Source organism: Panthera uncia, chromosome D2, assembly GCF_023721935.1.
Source record: "Panthera uncia isolate 11264 chromosome D2, Puncia_PCG_1.0, whole genome shotgun sequence".
In the NCBI taxonomy this organism is placed as follows: Eukaryota; Metazoa; Chordata; class Mammalia; order Carnivora; family Felidae; genus Panthera; species Panthera uncia.
This window is the reverse complement of record NC_064818.1, coordinates 44834943-44856995: the sequence shown is the minus strand read 5'-3', so window position 1 is coordinate 44856995 and position 22053 is coordinate 44834943. Positions and strand designations below refer to the sequence as shown.

Below are 22053 nucleotides of genomic sequence, written 5' to 3'. Positions count from 1 at the left end.
TTTCTCTCCTGGTCCAGATTAATAAGGTCCCAGAGCCCAAGGAGGGCTGGGTCCTGGTGGGGTGGGTTCCTCCAAGGCTTTGGGCACATCAGTCCATGGTGTATCCTGATGTAGATGTAAAAGCCATCAGATGACCACGCGTGCTTCCCCCGGACACTTGAAAGAACAGGGAGTTCTACTGAACTACTCAAATTGGGATTGGTTGCTTATTCCAATTTGGTTGAAATGTTCTTTGATGATTTTGGAAAAGACATGATCTAATTTAAGTGACCTCAGCTCTTCAGAGATATCACAGGTAAGTAGGGCCCACAGATGGGTTTCATTTGACAAGCTGTTATCTTTGCTTACTTAGAATTAGTTCTTTCTATATATGGGTATAAACTTTCCCTTTCGCCACAGCCTGATAGATTCATTTGTGGTGTCCACGTGGCCTTATAGGTGTGGGAGTTTGTGGTCCTGGCTTATGTGTAAGAAGTCCAAGTAGCACCAAAATCAGTAGAAACCATGTCTGAAGGCACTTTCATTGATCCACTTGAACAGATATGCAACTAAGACCTAAATGCATACGGGCGCCTGCTCCAAACCTGCTTCTTTCATAAATTACATGCATGTGATGGCTAATGCCGCCTGGTAACAGAAGCCCAGGATCTTCTATTTATAAGGGATCTGTCTCTTTCCAACTTTACTGCATGCTCCCCTTTGGTACACCCCGTCTCCAGGCCTAGTATAGTCTCTCCCTTTGCCAAATGTGCACACCAGTTTCGACTGACGCCGGAAGCTGGGAATGCCCTTTGTACCCCCATCCCTTTGCTGAGTTCCAAGTTATCATTCAAGAGACAATTCACACGTTCTCACATGTAAGAAATCTTTTCAGATTTTCCCAAACAGCACTGTCCATACCTCAATCCTATTACTACACTCTGGGGTGCCTGAGTGCCTCAGTCAGTTAAGCGTACAACTTCAGCTCAGGTCATGATCTCACAGTCTGTGGGTTCGAGTCCCCGCATGGGGCTCTGTGCTGGCAGCTCGGAGCCTGGAGCCTGCTTCAGATTCTGTGTCTCTGCCCCTTGCCCACTCACTCTTGTCTCTCTCTCTCTCTCAAAAATAAATTTAAATTTTTTAAATAAATAAATAATAAATAAACAAATGCTACACTCTGATGGCTCTCTCAGTAGACAGATGATAGATCACTTTCTACCACTCCCAGTCTCCACCACACTGTGAACCACTGCCTGAAATAATGACCCTTCACCCTTGTTGCCCTAGCACCTGTCTCTGCATCAACTGCAATAGCTTCCCAGTTAGTGCAAGCACAAGGGCTCAAGGTGTTCTAGAAAACAGGAGGTGCACCTAACCCAGAGGGCTAAGAGTGGTCAGAAAAGATGATGTGCCAGCTAAGCGTTGAAAGGCAATGAAGACAGAGCCGGGCTAGCAGGGAAAATGGTCTTTCTGGGAAAGGCAATAGCATGTGCAAAAATCAAGGGGTGAAAGTGGACATGGCCTTTCAGGGAAAGGCTGGCAATCACAGCCAGTCGTCAGCTGGGCTCACTCATCCCCAGCACCCAATGCCCTCCCCCACGATGAGTCTGTGGTCAGCCGTGAGAACATTACCAGGGAAATCAGCCTGTAAACATCCATCCAGGAGGCTGCCTGCACCGCCTGGAACCTGAACCATCCGTGGAGAGTTGCCATCCCCTTGGACACACATGCCCTCACTGCATGAGAGCTAGATCAAGTGAGCAGTGGAGCCCAATGCAGGGCTGCAGGAGGCCCAACACCACCCTCAGCCAGAACCCTTCCTGCTGACGGCCAGGCCTTCCCTGCAGGCTTCCTTCCCCCAAGAAGAGGAGGCATAAACTTACCCTGAGTGTCTCTGGTGCTTTAGCCAAAGTCAAGTGTTGACATGACTTTGTTAAGAGATATTGTTAAAGGAGATTTTTTGTTGTTGCTAACAGATTACCATCCACGATCGTCTGGAGGAGATTCCCGGAACAAGGCTGTAGAGTACACAGTCTTTTGTAGCGATGAGGGATTTATTCACAAGCAAACTGTGGCGCAAGGCCTGGCGTGTTGTTTCTGACCTTCCAGACAGACATTCGCCTCCATCACCTTCTAGCCACAGGGCAACAAAATCTACCCACAGCTAGGTTCTCATGCTGATTTGACACTAATGAGTGAACTTGGGCTAGCTCCTTATTTTCCCTAGGCCTCAGTTCCTTAGCTTTAAAATGAGAATAACGAAAATATGTGCCACCCTAGTATGTTGTTGTGGGAGTCAATAGAAACACTTTCTGTGAAAGTGCTTTTTCTTATAGGATGCAGGTGTTTTCAGGATACTAACCCTTCTTGGTTGTGGTCTTCTCCTCTAATGGCGGTAGAGGACACTTCCAACCAAGTGTCTGGCTTTCAAGGCCACTGTGAAGTGTACCAGCTCACTCTAAGAGCGAGAGTATACACCTACCATGTTCGCAGGCTCCGTGGCTAGTGATGAGAGCTAACGTCACTGCCCACTCACTATTTGAAGGCTCACCCTTCTAAGTGTTTTCATGTACTGGCTCATTTAATTCTCAAACACCATGAGCTAGTTGCTATTATTACCCCATCTTACAGATGAGGGAACTGAGGCCAGAGAGATTATAGCTTGCTGAGATTACATGGGGGGGGGCACAGGAATCCAAACCAGAAGTTCAGCTCCAGAGGCCACTTTATCACTGTAATCACTGCCTCTCCGGCCCCCAGGTATTGAAGCTTGCAGAGTACTGGCTAGCTCTGGGTTTTCGAGGCAAAACTGATCGACACTGGCGACTCTATGGGTTGGGCAGTGGGTACCTATCCCATCCTGTCTTAGGCCAACCTCTCAAAACTTACAGGAAAAACTAAGCGCTCATGGCTCTGCCCCACACGGGGATCATCTGAATTTAGTAAGTGGTACACAGTAATTTGACCATTTCCGCCATCTTGAGAAGCCAGGTGGGAGTCTCACATATATGTAACTCACCAACAGCCACATTTCTGAGCCACTTGGAATCCCTAGGGCAGATTAGCTTATTACCTCCACAGCTGCCCAGCCAGTCTGGGCAAGTTTGTCCTTTTATTAAGCACAAATAATTTGCTGCTTGACTAACTGATCTTTGTGTGTGCATTCTACTGTTCGACCAACAACTGACCAACAAGTATCTGCCCAGGTCTCATTTCCCCAATGTCTTTCTCTCTCAGCTACCCACCCGGAGATCTGTTCACTATTCCTTGCATGACTAAGGAGGTTTTTCAGATCCCTTGCCATCCTGGCTTCTCACCTCTGGACAAACAGAGGTGCAGCATGTTAAGGGGTCATGGGACGACCACCTCCCTCAAATTGGGCACTATAGTTCTATAAATATAGCAAGAAGTAGAACTCACCATAGCAGTATCCTCACTCACTTGGGACAATTACTGACCTTGCACCAAACCCCCTAGGACTCTCTCACGTATTCTGTTCCTTCCCCACCCAGTGGATATGTGCATTAAGACATGAGCACAGGCCTGATCATCTCTGCTGAATTTTGAGTCAATGGGATTCTGATCCGTTACTCAGGCTGGTAGAAACCTTCACAGCCCCATTTCGTCATCCAGTGGGTAACTCCTCCTCCCAGTTTTATGCTATCCACCATTGGAGCTTCACCCAGGTCATAGACCAAATGCAAAACAGGCAGAAGAGAGAACTCAGCCTTTTGATTCCTAAGTAGACTGTAACATGTAGTTCAACATCAATTCTCTGTTATTAATTTCACAATAGTAAAATGCCAGTTGGAAATATACCTAAAATGCATTATCTTCCATTTACTCTTTCCAAATTTCTTGTATGCCATGACTCAGAGTCCTAGGAATACAGACTGCCAAAGCTAGAAGGGAAGGGTGTGGGGGTACAATGGAGCCAGTGTCTGATGAGCAGATACTTTGTGCCAAGTACTATGCTAAGTACTTTACAACTACACTCTCCACTACTTTTCTCAATGGGGAAATATTATAAGGGGACACTGAGACTTGAAGATACATCCGTTTCCTATGGCCACATAGCTAATGAGTGTCAGAACTGGCACTCCACCCAGGTCTTACTCCAAAGCCCATGATTTTAACAGTGTCATGCATTCATCATAAGGAAGGGAATTTAAATCTCTTAAGGGTCCTAAACTGATGGTGTATAAAAGTGTTTTATTTGATGGGCACAGTTTGGCTTTCCTCCTGTTTTATTGCCCCTTAGTTAAGTGGAAGTGCCTTTAGGCAAGACAAGAACCCTTCCCTAGAGCCACAGGCCTCAACACTTCCTATTATGTATACCTACTCATTTCCTTTACCTCCCTGGTCCCAAGACATTGAGTTTGCAACCCCTGTGATCTAGGCCAAATCTGAGTAGCTGAAACTGAGATGTGGAGACAGGAAGTAGCCTACATGAGTCGTGGAACTAATGATGGTAGAAAAGACTAGAAGCGAGGTTACCTGACAGTTGGGCCAGAGGTCTTCCCATCTAACTTTAACTTCTACTCCATCATTCTACATTCCTTGTGTCTTGCTTTTGATCCTCTTTGTCATTATGTGAGATTGTGTCTATTTGCTCTATTTAAGAGGTTCCCCTAAAAAGAAAACTGGATTTTGACCAGGATTGAGATTTTTCTCATTTAGAAACAATAGAAACCGGAGGCTTTGGGAGTTCAGTAGGAAAGAGCATAGTTTACCCAAAATTCACCATATTTGGAATTTCTGATGTGTCACAATTTAACAAAATGAGACTCCTACTTTACCCATTTCCTTGTTGGAGGAAATGGCTCTTTTAAAATAGCCTGCTCTTACACAACGCTACCCAGGGCTAGTAACGCTGTCAATATTTTAGTTATTTGAAACCCATATGATTAGTTCAATGTGTTTGAAATGCAGGCTAATTCCAGAAAATGGCATGCTTTTCCAAATTAAGGTACAAAGAGTTGATAGACAAATGCAGCCCTGAGCCTGATCTTTTTTTCTGTCCCATCAGACTTCCCAGGACTTTTCCAGGGCGGTAGAATCTGGAACACACCCAACAGTGACTTGTGGTACTGACTGACTGTAGACCACGGTCTCCCTAATACCCAGGTCTGATCATGTTGTTGCTTTCCAATAGCCTCCTGTGGTTACCAAGTCCACGCAGGAAAGGCCACTCAGCACAGAGGCTGGAGGTCCAGGAGCCTGGCATCACAGACGTCTGCCACCTAGCAACCATGTTAAATCTGTCGCTCAATTTCTACAAGTTTCAAGTCCTCATCAGCAAAGTGGGAACACTGATATCCACCTTGCAGGGATCTTATAAAGATAAAATGCTTGTAGAGTTTCCGGCCACTAAAAGCAGTAGTTTCACCACTTAGCAAGTGTTTCCCATGCTGCGGTGTATGTTCTGCTCACTGTGCTGAGCGCTCACGCACTGCGTCATTTAATCGTCAACAATAATGCCACAAGGAAGATATTATTATCCCCCACGCTACAGCCAAGAAAGTTAAAGGTCACAGAGGTTAAGTCATTTCCCACAGCTGTGTGACTGTTCAGGGGCAGAGCTGAGATCTGAAACCCTGCTGTCTTCAAAGCTTGAAATCTACTCTCATACAGTAGGTGTTCACTTAAGAGTGTGGTGCAGGTGGTGATGATGATGGTGATGATGATGATGATGATGATGATGATGATGATGGATGGTAACCCAATACAATTCAATTCTCTCAGCATGGTATTCAGGGCCCTTCATGGTATGGCTTTGGCTGACTTTTGCAGCCCTACTCACTGCCTCTCTACCCATGTGGTCTACCCTAGCCCAGATGAACGACTCAAAGTCCCCAAATACACATCTTCAAGCATGCTTCTATCTGTGGATGAGCTTCTCCTCTTCCCTCCCTCCTCTACCTGAGCTGGCATGGGCATGTCTTTTTTTGTTTGTTTTTTTATTTATTTATTTGAAAGAGAGAGAGAGATAATTTGTGGAGGAGGGACACAGAGAGAGAGAGAGAGAATGAGACAGATACTCTGAAGCTAGCAGCACAGAGCCTGACACGGGGCTCGAACTCACGAAGGGTGAGATCATGACCTGAGCAGAAGTGGGTTGCTTAACCAACTGAGCCACCCAGGCGCCATTTCTTTAAAGCCTGGCTCCAGATTCCAGCCATATCCCCAGCTCTCTGTGGCTTTCCCTCCCCTCTGTCCCAAGGCCCGGTGGGCAAACCTTTGTTATAGTCATGAGAGTGTGGTCTTGCTGTCTTCTACACTCCTCTTCCTAGCCACCCTCGACCCAGAGTGTGAGCTCCCGTGACATTCATCTCTGAATCCCCAGCAGCATCTAGAAGGTGTGAGTAATTATTCACAGTCGCACGTACATCCCATTGGCTGCTCTGTCACAATCTGAGTTCCACCTCTGTGAAACTGGATCTGGCTTCCCACCCTCTGAGTTACACTTACGAGCACAAGCAAATGCCCCCCACTAGGCACTGAAAAAGGCAGTCCTGATGAAAGCAGAGTGATGCTGGGGACCAGAGAGCCCTTGCAGGACCGGTCAGAGTTCTGGCCCACAGCCACATCCTTACAACGAGACCCTTAAGGCTGCTGAGCATCTAGAAAGGGAAAACGTCTTCTTGCCAATTTGTTGCTTCTTTCTGAGGCCAACTCAGCCCCCAGAGAACTGAGCTGGACTCCATGTCTGCCTTGTGCTTAGGACAGCAACAGTCACAGCTGAATTCCCCCAGTCCAATTTTAACACTGGTGATGACACAGGAGGCCAAAAAAAACCCCAACCGGATTATCTTTCCAAGAGCAGTTCATGGTGCTAACATTTTGGAGGGTCGGGGGAAAGACACCTCTTGGTTGTGAGCAAAACAATTTCCTGCGGCCATGATTAGAAATAAATCAGGGGCGCCTGGGTGGCTCAGTTGGTTGAGCGTCCGACTTCGGCTCAGGTCATGATCTCGCAGTTTGTGGGTTTGAGTCCTGCGTCGGGCTCTGTGCTGACAGCTCAGAGCCTGGAGCCTGCTTTGGATTCTCTGTCTCCTCCTCCGTCTGCCCCTCCCATGCTCATGCTTTGTCTCTCTCTGTTTCTCAATAATAAATAAACGTTAAGAAAAATAAATTAAAAAAAAAAAGAAATCAGATACCCCATATGTGTAGTTATTTAAGCTATCACCCCTGAAATGACATCTGTGCCTTGGAAAGCCATCAGTTTCTCACCCATGAGGTAGGAAGATCATCTGAGGAGTGTGGCTACACGTGTAATGCTGGGAATAATCAGGCCCACCTAAAGGGAGAGGGGGATCTCACATCCCATCCTCTTCGTAACACTGCCATCTACTGCACTTTCCTGCACTAAAGATGCAGTCCTGCAGCCCTTTCTGTTCTGGCTTTTTCCTGTGTGGTCTCGTTTCTCATTTGATTTGCTCTTCTATTGATTGTTATGAGGTTTCCCACCCCCCCCTTCCAGAAATTAATTACTGTAATTATTCAACTTTTAATAGCTGATTTGGCATCTGCAGCAAATATTTGAGAAAACGCACTACTACATTTCATTTGCATGTTTGAGACAGTGAGGGAGAATTAGACTTCTCCTTAAATTACTTATTGTGACTTGACTGGAGAAAAAGAATCCTAACAAATGGAGCTGTCATTTGCATACTTAATACGTCCGATTGCCATCACAGAGGAGTAGAGTCCCACTCCATGCACTAATGTGACAACTCACAGAGTGGATCTGAAACTCAGGTCCATCCATACAATTTCCATGCCCTAGGAGATGAGAGATAGGCCACTTTCTGCTCTGTCTCACGTCACGGGTCATCACTGGGGTGGAGTTTCGCACAACACATCACCAGCAACCGCCTGACTGCTAAGGCCACTCATACCACTGGCTTGGTTGTTCTCATTGCAAGCACATTGCGTGGTTGGAAATATAGCTGAGGAAGCCAGACATCCTCACAATGAGGCTATTGCACCTGGAAAAATGTACAAGGCTAAGAATGCATGATCCTACATTCTGCCAAAGCTTCAAAGAATGAGAGACCCATTCATCAAGCACTTCTTGACTTGGGGCCTGGGAGTGAGTTCCAGACCTCTCCTCACCAGCCCCATGACCACAGAACTTTCTTGAGCCTCAAGCACTTGCAAAATGGGGAGATTCTAGAGTACTGGAACGAGCTGTTACGAATATTGATGAAATAACATGCCTAGCATAGAGATAGCCCCTGAGTGTCTATTAGTTTCCAAAATGCTCCAGGCAGGCCAATCTTGAATGCCAAGGTAAAGAAAGCAAAGTCCCACACTTGAGACAACTGAATGGTTAGACGACATTTAAAGAATTAAAGGACATTTTATTTAGGGGTCGAATATTTTTATCTACCAGTTAATGCTTAAGGCAAGTAGGCACTGGTCTTAAAAGATAACCCCTAATAATTCCTTCTGTCCTATATATATGCATGCAACCCCTCACGTCAGTACGGGAGGCATATGGCCCTTCCCACAGAGTCTAAGCTGAACCTATGACTTACTTTGACCAGTAGACCAATGCTGTGGAAGCCAGGCTGCCTTGTTCAAGGCCTAAGCCTTTGGAAGGGCAGGCAGCTTCTGCTTTTGTGCCTTTGGGGTCTCTGAGCTACTATGTGGCCGGTTGGAGGGTCCACTTGGAAGGACACAGGTAGAGGCCAGATGGAGAAGGCTCCATGGAGGAGAACCCAGGATCTTATAAACAGCTCAAACCAAGGCCCCAGACATGTGACCCAGCCCGGGAAGCCCCTGCCATCAGAACCAGCTTTGCAAGGCACCAGTTGCATGAGTAAAGAAGACATCTTAAATGGTCCATCCCACCGGCTACCACGTGGCACAGAGAGGAGCTGTCCCTGCCGTGCCCGTCTAAATTCCTACCCCACACGTACCATGAGAAGGAATGACATGGTTTGTTAACTTGGCAGTAGTTGGTTACACAGCAACAGATAACTAAAGAGACAATCAGACCCATTTTATCCCAGCCTGCTGCTTTTCCATAAATGTTGAAAAATATAAAGTGCCTTCCATGTCACTATGACGTGTGTCTCTATTCATTGGTTTGATAATCATTTCATTGTCACTTCCCAGAAAAGGAATAAGAACCAGAACAATGATTCCAGTTACAAAGGGACATAGAGCCATGGAAACAGGTCAGCCCCCCACTCTTTTTTTTTTTTAAGCCTGTATCAAATACTACAGAATTGCCTTAGTGAAAACGGTTCCCTTCCTTACACATCAAGGCTTTTGCTCCTGACTCTACTTCTCTCACTGACTTCGGAGGACTTATAGTATTTTACCAGGTCATTGACATTTTTAGGCTGTGATTAATAACGCCCCTAGCTGTCACTTCTTCCTAGAACATATCATTTCCTTTTTAAGTCCTGGACAAAGAAAAGCTGGGCCTGCAACCCCCGCCCCTCATTCTTCCCAAGGAAGCCACCGCTGTGCAGGGAACAGACCAGGAGACCTGTCGCCAGGTAGGACCACATTTAATACCAAGTCCACCAACGGGGAATCCTTCAAAGCACTTTACGTTGTCTGAGTCTCTGGTTCCCCGCTGGTTAAAACAGACAATAATACTCCCGCTGAAACTGCTGTGAGGACAAATAAGCCGTGAAAGGGTCCAGCACCACGCCTGGTTGCTCCGTTCCACTCACTTCCTTCCATCTGCTGCTAAGCAAAGCGTGCATCCTCCGGGTCTTCCTCAACCCTTCCAGTTTCTTCTTCAGAATTTCTAAAGTATTTATCATACAAACGGAGTGAACTTGTTCAAGAATTGTCTTGTTCTACTGCTCCATCCTTTCACTCTGCAATAGGGCCCTTGGTTCTTCCAGGACGGGAACTTGAGGGTTGCCTTTGACTTCCTCTTCCCGCTCCCTGGACCCATTCATCTCGGGGCTCTGTGATTCGATGTCTCCTCTCTCTTCACACTGACCCAGACACCACCCTACCTGAGCCACCGCCAATGTGGAACTGCAGACATGGCCCGCTAACTTCTGTCCCCATTCCCAGGCCCTTCCCCACGCAACAACGAAAGAGATATTTCTGATACAAAAACCCAATAGAGTCATCGTCCGCTCCCTTGAGAGATGCTTCTTGCTGCCCTTGAGACAGAACTCCATACTTAAACAAGGCTCCAGTCTTCCTCTGCCTGTCACATCTGGCACATTCCCCACTCTCCCCCTTTGCTCCCACTCCAGCCGCCTGCAGCAGACTCCTTCCTGCCTGGTTAATTGTTACTCATCTTTCAGGGCTCGGCTTGAATGTCCCCATCTAGGAGATGGCTTTCCTGACCTCCACCCCTTCCTCTAAATTAGATTGAATTAGGCCTTCCCCCATCTCCATTCCCATTACTCTTTCTCGGCATCCTGTTTTTCCCCTCATTATCACTTGTCATAATTGGTAATTGTATATTTATTTGTGAGCTTATTTATTTAGCCTGTCTGCACTGGTACCACTTCTTGGTCCCCATGATGGATGCAGGATCCATGGACAGGCTCCATCTTGTCAGCCTGGCATGTCCTCCACAGAGCGCCAAGCCAGGATCACAGCCAACATCCACAGGACGGATGAATGGATGGGAGGCAAGGACTGCTGAGCCCCCCAAGGCCCAGCACCACCCTTAGCATCCAGGGCTTGCCTCATGAAGGTTGAATCATTTCAACTAGTTTTTGTTTGGCTGTTGTTTTTAGAAGGTCACTTTGCCAGAAGAAATGACCTGTTTTAAATGGCCTTGGAAGGGGGGGCAGAACTCAGTCAAGGGTCGCAGACATACTGAATCTCCCCTGCGGAAGGTGCTTTGCGAGGGCGGCTCTGCTAATGCAGGGCACTGAGGGCAAAAGCAAAAAAGAAAACGGTCCGGCCGGAAGGAGCTCATGTGAAAAAGACAAAGATGTGTGTTCATCAACAAGTACCTGGGGGTGGTCTTCATGGTACAACCGAGGCAGCAGTCTCACCATGATGCACAGGACCCCGGGGTGTATGATCACAGCGTCCCCTTCATCCATCCTGCAGAGAGAAGGGGGAGCAGGGTATCAGTTTTGAGTTTTCCAGTGTCTTTTGTTTTTCACAAACCTTTCTGAATTTTTCTAAGACAGGCCATAATACACATCCTCAGTCTACCACTAATTATCTATATGACTTTGAAATAATTAGTCTGAGCTGAATTTTCCCCAACTAGACAGTGGAGCTCACAAACTGGAGCTCTTGCCTCAGAGAGACGTTAAATAATGCTTTTGTGCACCAGGATGCTGTGGCTGGTTCACAGTTGATAATTCAACGCAAGTTAGCTGCCTGTCCTTTCCCCTTCTTTCCAGGCATTGTAGGAGATGGAGCCGCTCTCGGTTTATGTTGAACACACACATACAAGGGCTTCCGGATCCCTTCAAGATGGTGTAACCATGCTCTACTCTGTCCTACCCACCGAATGCAACTCAAAACTCACATAGGACACACGAGCAGCTCTCTGATGGCTCTGAAACATAAATGGTAGCAGAGAGGGAAACCAAACCCAAAGCACCAGGCAACTGGCATTGAGTTTATTTCCTGGGGCTTCTCCCTCCAGCATTCCTTGGTATGGCTCATAGGGAGTCTGAAAACTGAAATGGGCACCACGTGCAGACAAGGACAGAGCACCAAGAAAAGATCTCTGTTTCTGGTCTGAGGAGCAGGAAAGGAGGCCACTGCAAATCATGGAACACGGAGGAGAACCCCTGGGATTTTCTTTGCTAGATTTCTTCATTCTTTCTCAGCCAGGCTCCAGGCAACCCCACAGCAGTAGCAGTGGCCAGGCAGGTGCCTGAAATCCTGGGAGAAGACAATCCTCTCAAACCAAAATAACCATGGTTCCAAGAATATAGGCCAAATTCCTACTGCTGTTGTCCCTCTTTTTCCTTTCCTGCTTGGCCCCAGAAACAGATGCAGTGGTGAGAAGTATGTGAAATGGCAGGGAAACTAACGCTTCACATTCCTAGACAGAGGAGAAGGAAGGGGCCCCTGAGAGCCATAAAGTATTGGGGAGATGATGACGAGGAGGAGACTTAAGAACGTCAGATGGTGTATCAACCTCTGGGCTCAACTCTGAGCTAGCTGTGCATGTGCGGATCTGACCCTAAACCACATTCCAAAGGCTTTGAGAACTGAACTCAAGGAGAAACTACCACCCTATACTGGCAACTTCATGGGCAAATAGAGAATAGATCAAATCACACTGGCAAGTCTGTGAAACCAAACTAATACTGGAAACGTTGTCCACAGAAGGTAGGTAAGACCTTGCAGACTGAACCTAACCTGGTTGGTTGCCTGCTAAAGCAAAATAATCAACATTCTCCAGAAGACATGAACAGGAGCTAGAGTTTACAACATTCGAAATGTCCCAGACACAATCTGAAATTACTTAGCATAGAACAAGTCAGAGAAATCTCAATATCTCACACAGAAAAAGATAATCAATAGATGATGAGAAGCTTGAGATGACATAGATGTTGGAATTATCAGACAAAACTTTAAATCAGCTGTTAGTAACCACACTGGTAAGGAATAAGGGTGAATACTATTGAAATGAATGAAAAGCTAGAAAGTCTCAGTAAAGAAACTGAAGCAGTAAAAAAAGAGTCAAATGGAAACTTAAGAGCTGAAAATACAATAATGAATTTAAAAATCTCACTAAATGAGAACAATAAAACAATAAGATGAAAGAGATAAGAGCCCATGAATTGAAAGATAGATCAACAGAAATTGCCCAATGTGAACAACAAAAAAAGTTTTCTTTTTTCAACATAAGAAAGCCTCAAACTCATGTGTAATAATACTGAAGGATCTAACATCCTACTGTAGGAGTTCCAGAAGAATAGGAGAACGAGTGTAGTGTAAAAAAAATTTTTCAGGAAAGTTTTAGCCGTTGTTTCTTTAAATCTGGTGAAATACATACCCTTAAAGATTTAAGAAGCTTAACAAAATCAACAAAGCAATATGTGCCCAGGAACATCACAGTCAATCTACTAAACTCTAAAGACAATTAAAAAAATCTTGAAAGCAGCCAGAGGAAAAAAAAAAAACACACTATATACAGGGGAACAACAATTTGAATGGCTGTGGATTTTCTCATGAGAAATCAGAAACTAAAGGAACAATAATTGTAAAGTGTTGAAAAGAAATATACATAATTCCATATCCAGGAAAATATCTTTCAGAAATAAAGACAAAAGAAATATGTTCCCAGATGAAGGAAAACAAAGAGAATTTCTTGTCATGAGATTTTCTCAAAAAATAACACTGGAAGTTTTTCAGATGGGAGGGAAATAGTAATAGAAAGAAATATGGTATTTCAGGAATGAAGAAAGACCAAGAGAAATGGTAAATAATTGGACAACCTTAATAGAGTGTTTTTTTCAGGGCACCTGGGTAGCTCAGTCAGTTAAGCATCCTACTCTTGATTTTGGCTCAGGCCATAATCCCAGGGTCATGGGATCAAGCCCCACTTTGGGGTCTGTGCTGACAGTGTGGTGCCTCCTTGGGATTCTCTTTCCCTCTCCCTCTACCCCTGCCCCTTCTTGTGTTCACTCTCTCTCTTTCTCTCTCTCTCAAAATAAATACATAAACATTTTTTTAAATAGACTACATTTTTTTCTGAAGTTCTTAACATATGTATGACGGTTGAAAGAAAAATATTACTAGATGTAATACTATGAATATTACAACAAAAATAGCAGAGAGTAAAGGAACCTGCATAGAGGTAAACTTTCTGTATTCCATTTGAAGTAGCAAAATATTAATTCTAAGTTGGATTTTAAGTATGTGCATTGTAATCCCTAAGACAAGCACTAAAGAAAGAAGACAAAGAGAGATAGTAAAAAAATACTACAGATACATTTAAACTGAATACTATAATATATTCAAATAATCCACAAAAAGTTAGGGAAAGAGAAACAGAGGAACAAAAAAGGGGGAACAAGGAGAAAACAAATAACAAAATGGTAGACCTAAGTCCAACCATATCAAAAATTACATGAAATAAAAATTGTCCACATACCCCAATTAATAGACACATATTGTCAGAATGGGGGAAAAAACCCAAACTATATGCCACACACTTGAAATATAATAATATAGACAGATTAAAAGAAAAAGCCTAGAAAAAATTTAAACCATGCTAACACTGACCAAACGAAAGCTGGTGTGGCTCTACTAATCCTAGAAAAAAACAGGCTTCAGAGCAATGAAAATTACCAGGAATGAACAGGTTATGTTGCACAATCATTAAAGGTGGCACAGCACCCAAAACGTGTAGGCATTTCACAACAGAGCATCAAAATTCATAAAGAAAAACTAGTAGAAGTGGAAGGACAAACAGACAAATTCACAGTTATAGCTGGAAACTTCAACACTCTTCTTTCAGTAATTGATAGGAAAAGTAGACAGAAAACAATCAAAAGTATAAAACTGGACAACACCATAAACAACCAATGTGATTGACGTAGGGAACATTCCACTCAACAACTTCAAAATACACCCTCTTTTCACATTCTGTGGAAATTTTGTCAAAAGAGACCATAGTCTAGGTCATAAAATAAACCTTGAACCATATCAAATAAGTATAATCATACAAAGTATGTTCTCTGATCGTGACAGAATTAAATTAAAAATGAATGATAGAAAGATAAATGAAAATGTTCCATGTACTTGGGAACTAAACAACGTATTTCTTATTAGTTGTGATAAAAAACAAATGACATAAAACTTACTATCTTAACCATTTTCAAGTGACCAGTTCAGTGGTATTCAGCACATTCATGCTGTAAACAACATAGTTCTAAATAGCTCATGGGTTAAAGACAAAGTTTCAAGAAAAGTTTTAAAATATTTTGAACTTAGGTGCCTGAGTGGCTCAGTCGGTTAAGCAGGTCATGATCTCATGGTCATGAGCTAGAGCCCTGCCTCAGACTCCATGCTGGGAGTGGAGCCCACTTAAGATTCTCTCTCCACATCCCCCCTGCCTCTCTCTCTCTCTCTCTCTCTCTCTCTCACTCTCTCAGAAAATAAATAAGTAAATAAATAAATAAATTTTAAAATAAAATAACATGATCACACACAGAAAAAAGCATTTGAGAAATTTGACATTTGTTCATGAAAAAAGTTATCAGTAAACTAGAAATAGAAGGAATTATCCATAACCTGATACTGGACACCTAAAAGGAAGAAGAAACCCAGAGCTGATATAATATTTGATGGCAAAAGATTGACTGAACACTTTCTCCTCAAGACTAAGAACAAATCAAGGATGTCTGCTGTCACTGGTCCTATTCAGTACCGTGTTTGGAACAACAGATTGGAAAGGAAGACATAAAACCTCACTATTCCCAGACAATATGATTGTCTACACAGAAAATCCTAAGCAATGTATTAAAAAAAAAACAACTCTTAGAACTAATAAGTGAATTTAACAAGGTCTCAGGGTTCACAATTACATGTAAAAATTAATCATATTCCTATATACTAGAATTAAACAACTGGAAAACAAAACGTTAAAAATGTCACGTAAAATAAAGCTCAAAAAACGAATAAATACTTAGGTATAACTCTTTTTTTTTTAAAGTGTGCTGGGGAGCTCTTTCTGCCCACAGGTCCTGTCCCCATGCTTTAATAAAATCACCTTTTTGCACCAAAGACGACTTCAAGAATTCTTTCTTGGCCATCGGCTCCAGACCCCATGAATCCCACTGTCACTCCAAAACCTCATAAATTTGGACCACAGTGGCCAAAAAGCACCAGGAAGGTTCTAATTTTATAAGTACAAATAACCAAATTTAGATGAACTTTCTGAATTTGCCCCATAAAGTCATATTCAAAACATGAAGTATTGGAAAAGGAGGGGCCAACATGGTGGAGAAGGAGGAGGATCCAAAGTTCCCTCCTCTCTCAAACAAAGCAGTGTTAACGGACTTTGAACTCTGAGAGTCCAGGAGACAAACAGACAGTCGCTTCCAGGGACCCACTGGGACAATCTGAGGGGCCTTAGGTGCGTGATTGCGAGCTGGGAGAGAGAAAACGAACGGAGGGGAAGGATCCCTTTCTGCGGAGAGAAAAGGAAAGAGAAAGAGCAGCTGGGGAAGCACAGGACTATATCTGGACAAGAGAAAAACCTTGGACCTGGATGGAGAAAGATCCAATCTCTAACTCCCAGGGCTTTCTCCGGACTGGAGTTGGCTGCTGGGATTGCGCACCTGGCGAGGAGAGGAGCCAGCCCCGGGTTCAGTGGTAGGTCAGGGGTGCAGTCCCCAGTAGGAGAAAGCGATCCCCTCCCTGGAGAGCTGTGGGACAGGACAAAGCCTGCTTGCGCCTGCCAGCAGGGGACCATATATCAGGCGGTGCAGAGCAGCATTTCCCCAGTATCTGCCGGAGGAGGGAGTTTGAACCCCAGCCAAGCACCAGGCACAGGAGTGGGCAAGACAAACCACCTCGTTTGCACCCGCGGTACAGTGAGGACGGCTGGATCAGTGTGGTTTGGGATATCCGTCGGTGGAGGAGAGACTGGGGTGTCGCCATTTTTCTCCCCATCACCAACAAGGTGGGGCTTCAGGGATGGGACCACAGGGCCCACAGTGGAGGCGGGGCCGCCTATGCCAAGCCACGCCCATCCGCGTCTGGGAACTGTGTATCTACTGGAGCGGAATAGATGCTGAGGAACCGGAAGGCCCCTCCTCCAGACCAGCGCTGCTGCATTGCCTGGTCTAATTCTTGGACGGTTCTTATTATATAGATATAGTCTTCCTTTTCTCCTTATCTCTCCCTTCCTCTAGTCTGGTTACTCTGGTCTTTGGTCTGTTTAAGCAGACATATCTAATCCATTCTCTTGATCCACGTTTCACACCTCCTTTATTCTCTTTTCTCTCTCTCTGGATTAAGCCGTATAGTTTCTCTGTCTGATCAAGTTTTATTTTTTTCTTTTTCCCCACCCCTGTCATTTCTTTCTTTGTATGGGATAAGGCCTCTTCCATCAGCATCGCCTCTGCCCTGTTGTTTACTTGTAGCTGGGGTCTCTGGTTTTCTGTTTTTGAGGTTTGTTTGTGGGGTTGTGTGTTTTTGTTTTCTGTTTGTTTTCCTTTCCAGGGCTACTTCAACAAACAAATCAAAGCACACGTAGTGGAGGGTTCAAAACATCACTACGAGTAGGGAGATAAAGTAACCAATGTCACGACAACAGAGAGCAAGTAACACTCTCCAAAAAATACCTCCGGAAGGGCCACGCCCTGGACCGTGTATGACCCCTCTTTAATATAGTAGTGCTCACAGGTGCAGGGCACATAACAAGCTTTTAAAACACATAAGGGACAGAAAGCTAGCCAAAATGATGAAACGGAAGAATTTTCCTCAAAAGAATTCCAGGAAGAAATGACAGCTAAAGAATTGCTCAAAACAGATACAAACAATATAACTGAACAAGAATTTAGAATAATAGTCATAAGATTAATCGCGGGACTTGAAAAAAAGCATAGAAGACAATAGAGAATCTATTGCTGCAGAGATCAAGGAACTAAAAAATAATCATGATTAATTTTAAAATGCTGTAAATGAGGTGCAAAATAAACTAGAGGAGGTGACAGTGAAAACTGAAGAGGCAGTGGAGGAGAATAGGTGAAACAGAAGATAAAATTATGGAAAAATATGAAGCAGAGAAAAAGAGGTAAAAAAAATTCTGGATCATGAGGGGAGAATTATAGAACTAAGTGATTCAATGAAACTAAACAATATCTGTATCATAGGAGTTCCAGAAGAAGAAGAGAGAGAAAAAGGGACTGAAGGTGTGCTTGAACAAATCATAGCTGAGAACTTCCCCAATCTGGGGAAGGAAACAGACATTGAAATCCAGAAGGCACAGAGAACTCCCTTCAGATGTAACTTGAATCAATCTTCTGCACGACATTATCATAGTGAAACTGGTAAAATACAAAGATAAAGAGAGAATTCTGAAAGCAGCTAGGGATAAACGGGCCTTAACCTACAATGGTAGACACATAAGAGTCATAGCAGATCTATATACTGAAACTTGGCAGGCCAGAAGGGAGTGGCAGGAAATTTTCAATGTGATGAATAGGAAAAATATGCAGCCAAGAACCCTTTATCCAGCAATCCTGTCATTCAGAATAGAAGGAGAGATAAAAGTTTTCCCAAACAAACAAAACCTGAAGGAATTCATTACTGCTAAACCAGTCCTACAAGAAAGAGATCCTAAGGGGAACTCTGTGAGTGTTGCAAAGACCACAAAGGCAAGGGACATCACTAGAAGCAAATATCCACAGATAGCACAACGAGTCTAAACCTGTATCTTTCAATAATAACACTGAATGTAAAGGGACTAAATGCTCCAATCAGAAGACTTAGGGTATCAGAATGGATAAAAAAAAAAAAAAAAAAAAAAAAACAAGACCCATCTATTTTCTGTCTACAAGAGACCCATTTTAGACCTGAGGACACCTTAAGATTGAAAGTGAGGGGTGGAGAACCAGCTATCATGCCACTGGGAGTCAAAAGAAAGCTGGAGTAGCCATACTTATATCAGACAAACTAGATTTTATAAAGACTGTAACAAGAGATGAAGAAGGACATTATATAATAATTATGGGGTCTATCCATCAGGAAGAGCTAACAATTATAAATGTTTATGCATTTATATATGGGAGCACCCAAATATATAAAACAATTAATCACAAACATAAGCAACCTTATTGGTAAGAATGGTAATTGCAGGGGGGGCGCCTGGGTGGCTCAGTCGGTTAAGTGTCCGACTTCGGCTCAGGTCACGATCTCATGGTCCGTGAGTTCGAGCCCCGCGTCGGGCTCTGGGCTGATGGCTCAGAGCCTGGAGCCTGCTTCCGATTCTGTGTCTCCCTCTCTCTCTGCCCCTCCCCCGTTCATGCTCTGTCTCTCTCTGTCTCAAAAATAAATAAACGTTAAAAAAAAAAAAAGAATGGTAATTGCAGGGGACTTTAATACTCCACTTACAACAATGGATAGATCATCTAGGCAGAAAATCAATAAATAAACAATGGCCTTGAATCATACACTGGACCAGATGGACTTGAGAGATATATTTAGAACTTTGCATCCTAAAGCAGCAGAATATACATTCTTCTCGAGTGCACATGGAACATTCTCCAAGATGGATCACATACTGGGTCACAAAACAGTCCTCAATAATATAAAAGAATTGAGATCATACCATGCACACTTTCAGATCACAATGCTATGACACTTGAGATCAATCACAGGAAAAAGTCTGGAAAACCTCCAAATGCATGCAGGTTAAAGAACATCCTACTATAGAATGAATGGGTCAACCAGGCAATTAAAGAAGAAATTTAAAAATATATGGAAACAAATGAAAATGAAAATACAACAATCCAAACCCTTTGGGATGCAGCAAAGGCAGTCCTAAGAGGAAAATACATTGCAATCCAGGCCTATCTCAAGAAATAAGAAAAATCCCAAATACAAAATCTAACAGTACACCTAAAGTTCTAAAGGAACTAGAAACAGAACAACAAAGAAACCCCAAACCCAGCAGAAGAAGAGAAATAATAAAGATCAGAGCAGAAATAAAAAATACAGAATAAAAAAAAATAAATAGTAAAACAGATCAATGAAATTGAGTTGGTTTTTTGAAAAAATAAACAAAATTGATAAACCCTGGCCGGACTTCTCAAAAAGAAAAGAGAGAGGACCCAAATAGATATAATCACGAATGAAAATGGATTTGTCACAACCAATCCCTCAGAAATTCAAGCAACTATCAAAGAATACTATAAAAAAAACTATGCCAACAAACAGGACAACCTGGAAGAAATGGACAAATTCCTGGACACCCACACACTACCAAAACTCTAATGGGAAGAAACAGAAAATTTGAACAGACCCATAACTAGTGAAGAAATTGAATCAGTTATCAAAAATCTCCCAACAAATAAGAGTCCTGGACCAGATGGCTTCCCTGGGGAATTCTACCAGACATTTACAGCAGAGTTAATAATTATCCTTCTCAAGCTGTTCCAAAAAATAGAAATTGAAGGAAAACTTCCAGACTCATTCTATGAAGCCAACATTACCTTGATTCCCAAACCAGACAGAGAACTACAAAAAAGGAGAACTACAGGCCAATATCCATGATGAACATGGATGCAAAAATTCTCAACAAGATACTAGCATATCAAATTCAACATCATATAAAAAGAATTATTCACTAGGATCAAGTGGGATTCATTCCTGGGCTGCAGAGCTGGTTCAATATTCACAAATCAATCAGTGTGATATATCACATTAATAAAAGGATAAGAACCATATGATTCTGTCAATAGATGCAGAAAGAGCATTTGATAAAATACAACATCGTTTCTTAATAAAAACCCTCAAGAAAGTCAGAATAGAAGGAACATACTTAAACATCATAAAAGCCACATATGAAAAGCCCACAGCTGATATCATCCTCAATGGGGGAAAGCTCTCAGCTCTCAGCTTTCAGGAACACAACAGGGATGTCCACTCTCACCGCTGTTGTTTAACATAGTGTTGGAAGTCCTAGCATCAGCAATCAGACAACAAGATAAAATACAAGGCATCAAAACTGGCAAAGAAGAAGTCAAACTTTCACTTTTCTCAGATGACATGATACTCTACATGGAAAACCTGAAAGACTCCACTGAAAGACTGCTAGAACTGATATATGAATTCAGCAAAGTCTCACAGTACAAAATCAATGTACAGAAATCAGTTGCATTTTTGTACACCAATAATGAAGTAACAGAAAGAGGAATAAAGAAATTGATCCCATTTACAATTGCACCAAGAACCATAAAATACCTAGGAATAAACCTAACCAAAGATGTTAAGGACCTGTATGCTGAAAACTATAGAAAGCTTATGAAGGAAATTGAAAAGGACACAAAGAAATGGAAAAACACTGCATGCTCATGGAATGGAAAAATAAATACTGTTAAAATGTCAATACCACCCAAAGCAATCTACACATTCAATGCAATCCCAATCAAAATTGCACCAGCATTCTTCTTGAAGCTAGAACAAGCAATCCTAAAATTTGTATGGAACCACAAAAGCCCCCGAACAGCCAAAGTGATATTGAAGAAGAAAACCAAAGAGGGAGGCATCATAATCCCAGACTTTAGTCTCTACTACAAAGCTGTAATCATCAAGACAGTATGGTATTGGCACAAAAACAGACACATAGACCATGAAATAGAATAGAGAGTCCAGAATTGGACCCACAGATGTATGGCCAACTAATCTTTGACAAAGCAGGACAGAGTATCCAATGGAAAAAAGACAGTCTCTTTAGCAAATGGTGCTGGGAGAACTGGACAGCAACATGCAAAAGAATGAAACTAGACTACTTACACCATTCACAAAAATAAACTCTAAATGGATGAAGGACCTGAATGTGAGACAGGAAACCACCAAAACCCTAGAGGAGAAAGCAGGAAAAAACCTCTTTGACCTCAGCCGCAGCAATTTCTTACTCGACACATCTCCAAAGGCAAGGTAATTAAAAGCAAAAATGAACTATTGGGACCTCATCAAGATAAAAATTCCTGCACTGCAAAGGAAACATTCAACAAAACTAAAAGGCAACCGGCACATTGGGAAAAGATATTTGCAAATGACGTATCGGATAAAGGGCTAGTATCCAAAATCTATAAGGAACTTACCAAACTCCACACCTGAAAAACAAATAATCCAGTGAAGAAATGGGCAGAAGACACGAATAGACACTTTTCCAAAGAAGACATCCAGATGGCCAATAGGCTCATGAAAAGATACTCAACGTCACTCCTCATCAGGGAAATACAAATCAAAGCCACACTGAGATACCACCTCGCATCGGTCAGTGTGGCTAAAATGAACAAATCAGGAAACTACAGATGCTAGCGAGGATGTGGAGAAACAGGAACCCTCTAGCACTGTTGGTGGGAATGCAAACTGGTGCAGCCACTCTGGAAAACAGTGTGGAGGTTCCTCAAAAAGTTAAAA

The 22053-nt window shown here is 43.1% G+C and overlaps 1 protein-coding gene across 6 annotated transcripts in view; it reads right to left on the bottom strand.

Annotated features, from left to right (window-relative positions):
• Positions 1-22053, bottom strand: part of WDFY4 (WDFY family member 4) — a 298336-nt gene that overhangs the window by 208681 nt on the left and 67602 nt on the right. For all 6 annotated transcript variants that reach the window (XM_049645347.1, XM_049645343.1, XM_049645342.1 and 3 more), the window contains one exon: positions 10932-11025. In XM_049645347.1, the coding sequence (XP_049501304.1) occupies positions 10932-11025 (94 nt within the window). The remainder of the gene's footprint in view (positions 1-10931; positions 11026-22053) is intronic.